Raw genomic sequence first — 9,137 nt, forward strand, 5'->3', positions numbered from 1 at the left:
AAACCTTTCACTGGGAATTAGTAAGCACATTCTCCAAAGCATGGCAGATTGATTAAAAGCTGTAATCTATCGAGACCGTGAAGGGACCACAGATTTTGTATAAAATTTAATGAGCAAAATTTACAATAGCTGGTTAACCTAAGTAACATCAAATATATTTCATTTCCACTCTGAAAATGGGAAATCTAACGTAAAATTCATATGAACATATGGAAAAAAAACATTCCCAAATACAAAAGAAAAAGTTAACTTCAACTTTTGGTTGAACTTGGTGGCTTCAGGTCACCCTCATCTAAAACATGCCCCTCAGTCCACCACCTCTGGACCCCATGCCCCCAGAGTTTCCATAGAAACCACCACTGCGGCCTGCAATGAAACAATGGAAAAAACTGCCTCTGTATCTTAATCTAAACAAGTGGTAAACCAATGTCACATATAATACTGTACCTCCTCCACCTAAGGGCCAGGGCCATATTAGCACTACACAACATAAGCAGATAAAGAAGTGGGAGTGTCTCAAATCAGAGGAAATGAAAGGATACAGATGTTAGTACATCATAATTGATATACACTCTCCCATTGCCACTCTGGCTGACCTTTGACTAAGAAATACCCTTAACTAAAATTAGAGTAACAGCCTGTAGATGAAACCACCTGACTGATTAGGTCTGGTTAAAACTGGTAGAAACATGTTCATTATTCCTGCACATATATGTTCACGCAGGATGTTGTCAGGGAGTCACACTGACCCATTTCAGATCCCCCGCTGGCTGTAGAGTTCAGGAACAGCTCGATGTAACGATGTTCTGAAAAAGCAAAGGGCCCTTCTTAAAATGTCAAAGGAACAGACAGCATGACCCCTTGGGCGGCGACAGAGAGCACACTCACGCATGTGGTTTTTATCTTTAGACATGGCGGACACAGCATCCTCGTGCGATGCAAACTCAACATCGGCCTCACCCGTGGACTTCCCATTGGGCGCCACATCGATGTGCACGCGAATCGGGTTCAATGGCGTGAAGAACTACATGTAAATACACAGACCATAAAGTGAGAAATGAAAAGGATGGCAAAAAACAGACCACAAACTGAGAAATGACAAGGACAGTGAATTACAGAGAAATTCAGTGAAGTGTCCAAGCTAAGTATCACTGTCAGGTATAGTGAAATCAGAGATGCCTGATCTTACTCAAAAATGTATCGACTGGCTGTAAGCTTTCATATCATGGCAATGGCGATCTTACATTGGCAATGTCAGCCTCTGTGGCACGGAAGGGCAGACCGCGCATGTGCACAAAGTGTCCGCTGTGGAAGCCAGAGCCAGAATCGCTACCCCCATAGCCATGCCCCCCTACGCCTGCAGGGGTAAGAAGTCGCACTATCATCGCACCGTTACTGCGGTAACAATGGTCACATAAGGCCATACGAGAAGCATTAGGACACAGGATTGTTGCTATGATGACAGAGCCGTGCCAGCAGCAGGCACGCCAGTGGCCTGCGTGAAAGAAGGCACCCTTACCTCTCCCCCTGTCGCCCCGGACTCTGTCCTCAAACATACCATTGCCAAAACAGTAATTGTTGAAGCCATTGTAGCTGTCAAACCCTCCGTAGCCTAGAGCCATAAACACACAAACTACAGTTATAAACACAAGAGTACATTAATGTGAAAACATGGTGACATTTAATGTATGCAATTCAAGACAGAATGTATCATAAATGCATAAGACATGCATAAACATTCACTGTTAGAAAACTTCCAAGCAGTCACTGTACAGACTTAGAAAGCCCTTTGCTGAAACTGAACTATGACCTTCTTAGAGTCAGTGAACTGAGAAGACAAAAATCACCAGCAGCACTGCTTAAGCATTGTTAGTGATGTTAACACAGAATTCAGCATAAAGGACATACCTCCACTGTAGCCCCCTCCACTGCGCATCTGGTCCAGGAGGCCACTGCCTCTTCCTGGCCCCGGCCCGAAAAACCCCCCGCGACCCATGACGGGTCTGTCATATGGCCCAGGCCGCTGTCCCATCATCCTCCTGGGCAGCTCGTAATAGGCTCGGATTTCGTTCCTGCTGCTCTTGAAGATTTCTATGTACCTATGCCAAGGTCATATGCAGAGGAACTGTGGGTAAAACGCACAGCTTTGACATGACTGGTGCAGCTTTCTGGAACATTTTAAAGGAACACAGGCAAATACATAAAGCGCAACGCTTTTTTAAATGTTTAAATCTGCAGAGTAAATGGGTGAGCACACATGCTTATTTAAGCATACTAGGCCAGTCTTGTGACTTATGGCATAGTTTCCCATGATTTTCTCTCTTTTTTTCTTTTGAATGGGTAGAAGGAGCTGGCCTTGTGGTATCACCATGCGTCAGCCTCAGCGTGCTGTGGAGGGAGTGGGGGCTCTCGAAGACCGACCCCCCCCAGCCCCTCTAAACTGTCTGGTAGCAGCCCTTTCTTACACGCACTCCTCGCAGCCCCACAGACAGATTAACTGTGTGATAGATATTAGTGGTACATGCCCACACCCCCCCGCCCCCCCACATTAGTGATAACAGTATTGCCCAGCCCAGTCTGTCCGTCCCACCTGTGCCCTATCCTTTCCTTGTGTTTCCCAAGAGCCTTTTCTGCTATCTCCTTTGAGGCAAACTGCACGAAGGCCTCCCCCGTGCTCCTCCCCTGGTAGTCCATCGGCAATGTTATCCCATTTGGCACGATTTTCAACCCTTCAACCCAAGGACAGATAACCCCCACAGGGGGGGACATGTTAAAATAAAAGGAAAAAGCCGTGACATCTCCAAAAACCCCCTGCAGTAAACCCCAATCCTCCCCCCACCCCCCCCAATCCCAAAACAACTACAGCTCCTCTATTATGGATTCTTTTATAAATTAACAGCCTGCAAATCATTAAATTATTTATTAGCTTACTATATTTTACAAAAGAGAGACAAGCACACACAGCACCTGTGGGAGAAGATGTGGTGACTTTTGTGGCATTGGCCATTTTTGTGACACCTCTCAGAATGAGCTTTTTTGGCCACGTGGTGTGGAAGCCCCATATAGTGTTGCAGCTCTCAAACAGGAAATTTGCCTCTACAGCGCACCAAAAGCCGCCACACGTCCCGTAATGTGATAACAAAGGAGAGAAAGCATGCCTGCAGTAATTAAGGGACTCAGTTTCCCATTGGCTCATGTGAATCACATGGCTCTGGCTGTAACCCCTCCCCTGCCTCTTTTAGTAGACTATGTCAGCCAACAGCCTCATTCAAACGGACATTTTTTTTTTTTACTAAAATACCAGCAGCGCTTTTGGGTCATCAACAGAGGTGTGATGCTTCACATTAATCTCTGATCGGCAGCCGTCAGTAGCGTGCGGCACATGGGCACTGCAGCGGCACCATCTACAGCTTCCCCCGTGTACCTGCGAAGAATTGCACGATCTCCTCCTTGCTGCAGCCGAAAGGCAGGCCCCGCAGGCGCAACATACAGCCGCTGCAGCTGTCGTAGTCGCTGGGGCCACAGCGCTTCAGCACCCAGTCCATCTCGCTGCGATTCGACTTAAAGACTAAAAGGGGGGACAGCGGGCGGCAAAGCCAGGCCCAGAGTCTCGGGTTAGGCAAAAGGTGGGGCTAGTTGCAATGCCATGACATGATAAACAAGTATGCTTCCTGAAAGTACCAGCACAGGAAAATCAGATCAGTTCCACGTTACACATCTTTAATGGTCCCAAAAGGGCCTCTTAGACTCCATATTACTAGAGGCCAGCAGCCCTGACAATTCCTGCCCCGTCCCTGTGTCAGTTACTGAGTCCTGGACTGAGACACTGAGCACAACCCTGGGATTTACATGATTGACCCCAGCACACCATGATGGAGCTCCATAACAGAGCTTGCTTCTCAACGCACCTTCAATGTAGCGATGGCCCATGTACTTTCGATCCTTAGCAATAGCATTCTTGAAGTCATCCGCTGTTTTCAGCTCAATGAAGGCTTCTCCACTTGGCCTGCCCTCTTTAGAATAGGTAAAGCACACACCGCTCACCCCGCCCACAATTTCACAATCTGCAAACAGAACACAGGGCTTCATCTGCAGCCATTTTGGACCCACTCAGGTACAGCACCATCACAAAGGGACAGCTCTATACAAATGGGCTCAGCTGCTCAGTGGAGACACTGCAACTCACCTGAGAAAAAGCTAGCCACTTCCTCCTGTGTACAGGACCAGGGCAAGCCCCGAATCCGCACCACAAAGCCCTCGTCATTAAGAGACATCTCCTCACTCCTGTGCAAAAACTTGGGAGGGGGGGCATATATCAGATTTGAAAGGTGGCCCGCAGAAGCTGGCAGCAATAATTATATACATCACAGAAAACTTAATTTTGTATTATTACAATGCTGCTGTAAACTGCATAGTTTAATTTTGCTAAAATTTGCTCAGAATTTTCATTGAAGGGTTCCAAATTGCTCATTCAGCAAAATTCCCATTCTGTTCACTACCACTGGTATGATAAAAATATGAATATCTTAAAATATTGTTAAAAAAAAAAAAAAACTGGGGGACCTAAATGTTAGCAGCTAATTATACTACCAGCTTGTACCAGCAGCTTACTATGTACAGTATGTATTGTCATAAATATTATGACAATGTGACTTTTGTACCATCATGTGGACAGCAATTATGGCAGATTTTGGCCTGAGTAATCATTTATGTGCATGTTTTAATACTATGTTCTAAAAAATGGTAAGCTGTAGCTGACCTGACTTTAACCTGACAACAGTCAATTTTCTCTATTCAAAGAGACTAAATAAATGTAAATTCTCTTTTTCAGTAAAGCCACAGCCTGTTATATTTGAGGACCTGTTTAAGGATGGCTCAACCATGCTGACAAGTCCAAGCAGCAGTCTTTCTAGTGGGTTTATCATGGACACGTGAACATGGAAACAACCCAGAAAAGTGATTGGGCGATCAGCTAATTAATTACGGAGACTCATAGGGATAAAACCATAGAATGTCACAGTGTGCACCACTGCATTAACCGCGTTACTTTGGTTGTGCATGCAAATTTTAAGCTACCATCTCTGCCAGTAGAATCTACTGACAGTTCTAATTCAAGGTCTTAGATTTAAGAGTTAATTTTACCGTATCGCCTATTCACTAGGGTTGCCGTGATTACTTGGCGTAGTCGATGACGTTGACACTGGCCAAATTTAATAAGCATAAAGATATGCCGAATGCATACAGATTACTAACTTTTGGGCATCACAATACACATCTCATTAATATTTCAGACATACTACTAATGTGCTTATTGAATTGTGGGTGAAAATAATGTCCGTACAATGCTGAAAAGCTAGTGTCAATTATCTAAAGCCCTGCAATGCAGTGATAATTTCGTTGACGAAATATTTTCGTTATAATTTTCGTCAACGACAAATTTTCACTGACGAAAACGAGACGATAACTAAATAAAAATTAAGTGATGATGACGAAAACTATAATAAAAATATATTGACATTTTCGTTAACTAATAAAAACGAGACGAAAATGTGAGTGAGGGACGTTTTTGGAAATGATCCAATCAGAATTAATCTTGGTGCGTGGCGCGGTGAGACGCACACGCACATTTGGAAAATTAAGATACTGATTCACCTTGCGACGCGAGATGCGACAGTACATCTTGCATACATTGGTGGGTGTCTGTCTGCCTTAAACTAAAATGACATGGCAATGGCTGGGAGAAAAAGAAGAGAAGATATATGGAATAATTTCACGTTTGATGTCAAGACAAACAAGACCTTGTGTAAACCGTGTGGAGCGGAAATCGCTGGTAAAAATACAACAAATCTAAAGCGACATCTGCAAGGTAATTTTTTCAGGTCATGCAGTATTTGCAATGGCATTACTGCCAAATACAGTTTTTCTTTTAAATAATTTGGAGTTGCACTTTTGCTTTACAGAATGAAGAATGTCATATGCAAGTTCTAAACAATGCATATCTAATTTTTGGTTTTTATGGAAAGACGATATTCCACATATTTAATGAAACTTGGCTTTATTTAATTTTAAGTTAGAATATTTTGTATATTACCACAGTTTAACTAAATTACATTTAAATTAAACCCAATATATTTTAGTCAACTAAATCTACAGTAGATTTAGTCGACTAAAATCTTATGCTTTTTAGTCGACTAAAACTAGACTAAAACTAAAACAAAACAGATGACTAAAATATGACTAAAACTAAAATTGCATTTTAGTCAAAAGACTATGACTAAAACTAAATTGAAATCTGCTGTCAAAATTAACACTGCTGCAATGACATACAGTTTGATGCTGTCAAAATAAAATTAACAACTTTTCTGGAGAAAAATTAAATGTTTAAATTAATCAACCAATCGATAAAATAGTCTACAGATTAATCCATAGAAAAATAGTCGTTAGTGGCAGCCCTATCCCTTGCTGTATTTGTCTGTTTTCAGTAATTTGTATTATTTTTTTATTTCCTTTTCTCTTTTCTTTTATTGCATTGAAGAGTAGCAGCACTCCTAGTTTCGTTGTGTTTTTAGTATAGAATGACAATAAAGCTTGTATTTTATTCTATTCATGCATGTGTAGGTGATTTCCATATTTGACTTAAATGCTGGTTGTGAGGCTCAATGGAACAGCCTTAACTTGCATATGGTTTATCAATGTTGATATGTCTTGGGAGGGTCGGTGTTGTAATGGCTTAAGTATTTAACCTGAATTACTTTAGTAAACACACACAGCAGTACACCTAAGAAACATGGTAAAGCACTTTGAGCATAGGCATCAAATAAAATAAATGAAGAAACAGGTTTCAGTGCAAGTTCTACTTTTCTAGTTTGCAGTTTAAGCTCGATAAATAAAAGGTTGTGGATCATCCTTAATCATCTGATCAAAATCACTTATTCGATCAAAGTAACTAGGCTGTCTTTGATGTCCAAGGTCTGTGATGGATCACTGTTAAACAACCTTTAAAGCACACGGTCCGGGCGGCGTCGGGGGATGGACACTAGCAGCCATCCAGCTCGGCTGCTCTGTCACACTTGCCAGGTGACACGGCGGTGGGTTATCGAGGTCAGGCGGTTGATCAGCTCACTCAGCACGCCTTTTACGTTATTATTATTGTAGCATGAATCAGCTGGGTCAACAAATACACGCATACACGGGCTACCTGGACCTGGTCATCGTGCTGCCTGGCTGGCTTAGCTAGTTAATGTCATTAACCGAAGACGACGACAACCCGGCGATAATCGGTCGCGACGTCGCACGCGACACGGTGTTAAACAACTTAAAGCCAGACAGCATTACTAAAAACGCTAGCACATCACACCGACCGTCCGTTTATGGTCTGTCAAACTGCCCAACAAGTTGGAAATGTCGATTAATAAACAAAAAAACTACTCTAACTGTATTACCAGCCTGCCGGTCTGCCGAGCGCCGTCCACAAATACAGCTGGCAAAACAGCGATAGGTGGCTAGGCCCGGACCGCCTTCTAACGTTCGCTCACCCTCCAGGAAAACCACATTTTAGCTAGTTCCTTCGAAACACGGCTTACTTAGCAAAATAAGATCTCGTTTTACAGTTGTTTTACAGTTGTTTTATACGCGCCCGCAAAAAACGTTACAAACTAAATAAACGTTTCCTCACCGTCTCTCGGCGCCGGTCTTGCTCAGGTAGAGAGCGACGGCTCACCCGAAAAACTCGCGAGAAACGGGACTTGCCTGAGGGCTAGTCCCGCAGACGCCTGCGCGTGTTCCTGACCCAGCCCCTTACAGTTCTAGCTGTCACTTCGGGATCTGAGTCGACCGTGGATGAGACGTGCATGCGCCAGTGTTGAAAGCCAGATACAAAAGCAACTAAAAGATAAGTAAAAAGATAAGTAAAAAGAACGAAAAGTTAAGAATAACTAAAAGCAAGCCAAATACAACAAATCGTACACCTCCCTTCTGGCTCCCTTAATTTCCACCATCTGCATCGCAGATTTCCCCAACAACTTCACCAACTGCTATCTGCAGAAGTTCTCTTATGACTGAGCAATAGTTGGCCTCATCACCAATGCAGACGACAAGGAGTATAGAGAACCGACCCAGGACTTTGTGGATTGGTGCCAACAGAACCGCCTCCTGATAAATACTGGAAGGACCAAGGAGCTGGTGGTAGATTTCCCTTGGCACTGAGATCCGCCACTTAAACCCCTGAACATCCAGGAAATGGATATTGAGATAGTGGAATCCTACAAGTGCCTTGATGTTCATCTGAATAATAAACTGGACTGGTCTCACAACACAAATGCCCTCTACAGGAAAGGACCGAGCAGGTTGTATCTGCTGTGGAGACTCTGGTCTTTTGGAGTGCATGGGTAGCTCCTGAAGACCTTCTATGACTCTGTAGTGGTATCAGTCATCTTTTATGGTGTAGTCAGCTGGGGCAGCAGCATCAGAAGGAAGAACAGAAGGAAACTGAATAGGCTGATCCGGAGGGTCAGCTCTGTTGTAGGATGCCCCCTGGACCCAGTGGAGGTAATGAGTGACAGGAGAATGTTGGCTAAGCTGTCATTCCTATTGGATAACATCTACCACCTCATGCATGACACACTGACAGCACTGAGCAACTCCTTCAGTGATAGGCTGTGTGAAGGACAGATACCGCAGGTCTTTCCTTCCAGCTACTGTCAGACACCATAATAAACAACATCATACAGTTGACCGCATGCACATACACACACGCAAGCACACATAAAGGACTAAGTGCAATGATCTTTCATATATATAGGAGGCCGTGCAATGCTCCAATATTGCCATTCTGCTACTACGAAACATTAAACTCCTACTGCCAGTAGTTTTTGATCATACAGTTTCTGCTGCTTCAAGGCATCTGTTGATGTCCACTTTTGTACATATATGTATGTCATATATGTATATTTATTCTTGTTTTTTTGTATGGTTTTCTTGTATAGTTATGCTTTTGCCAATGTCAAGACAGACAATTAATCAGCCGTTTTATGAAAATGTATGCAAATACATGTGATGGGCCTTTCTTTAATTGATGTTACCCATGCTTTACTTATAACTGCTGACGTTGTTCTTTTAAGTAGTGCTGGTCATGAGTT

The 9,137-nt window shown here is 43.3% G+C and overlaps 1 protein-coding gene across 3 annotated transcripts; it reads right to left on the reverse strand.

Moving 5' to 3' along the window:
* Nucleotides 1-89: 89 nt before the first annotated feature.
* On the reverse strand, nucleotides 90-7,791 carry hnrnph3 (heterogeneous nuclear ribonucleoprotein H3 (2H9)). 3 transcript variants are annotated; one of them, XM_023821512.2, is made up of 11 exons: nucleotides 7,676-7,791; nucleotides 4,187-4,295; nucleotides 3,909-4,064; nucleotides 3,425-3,568; nucleotides 2,591-2,729; nucleotides 1,909-2,099; nucleotides 1,520-1,612; nucleotides 1,245-1,357; nucleotides 889-1,024; nucleotides 750-806; nucleotides 90-366 (listed from the first exon to the last, which is right to left on the reverse strand). In XM_023821512.2, the coding sequence occupies exons 2-11, from the start codon at nucleotides 4,272-4,274 to the stop codon at nucleotides 293-295; spliced, it is 1,191 nt and encodes a 396-aa protein (XP_023677280.1). In that variant the 5' UTR covers nucleotides 4,275-4,295; nucleotides 7,676-7,791; the 3' UTR covers nucleotides 90-292. The 3 variants fall into 3 exon arrangements, with proteins under 3 accessions (XP_023677280.1, XP_023677279.1, XP_072565937.1); XM_023821511.2 differs by having other exon boundaries at nucleotides 1,245-1,612; XM_072709836.1 differs by lacking the exons at nucleotides 2,591-2,729; nucleotides 3,909-4,064; nucleotides 4,187-4,295; nucleotides 7,676-7,791 and having other exon boundaries at nucleotides 1,245-1,612; nucleotides 3,425-3,561.
* Between the last annotated feature and the right edge of the window lie 1,346 nt (nucleotides 7,792-9,137).

This window comes from Paramormyrops kingsleyae, chromosome 3, assembly GCF_048594095.1.
Source record: "Paramormyrops kingsleyae isolate MSU_618 chromosome 3, PKINGS_0.4, whole genome shotgun sequence".
NCBI lineage: Eukaryota > Metazoa > Chordata > Actinopteri > Osteoglossiformes > Mormyridae > Paramormyrops > Paramormyrops kingsleyae.

Bases quoted from the DNA above. Each gene is read 5' to 3' on its own strand.
- hnrnph3 (XM_023821511.2), bottom strand. From the start codon at position 4,274: ATGTCTCTTAATGACGAGGGCTTTGTGGTGCGGATTCGGGGCTTGCCC. The intron at 4,065-4,186 runs GTGAGTTGCAGT...TTCTGTTTGCAG, and splicing joins AGTGGCTAGCTTTTTCTCAG to ATTGTGAAATTGTGGGCGGG. The intron at 367-749 runs GTCAGTGTGACT...GTTTCATTGCAG, and splicing joins CAGCGGGGGATCTGAAATGG to GCCGCAGTGGTGGTTTCTAT.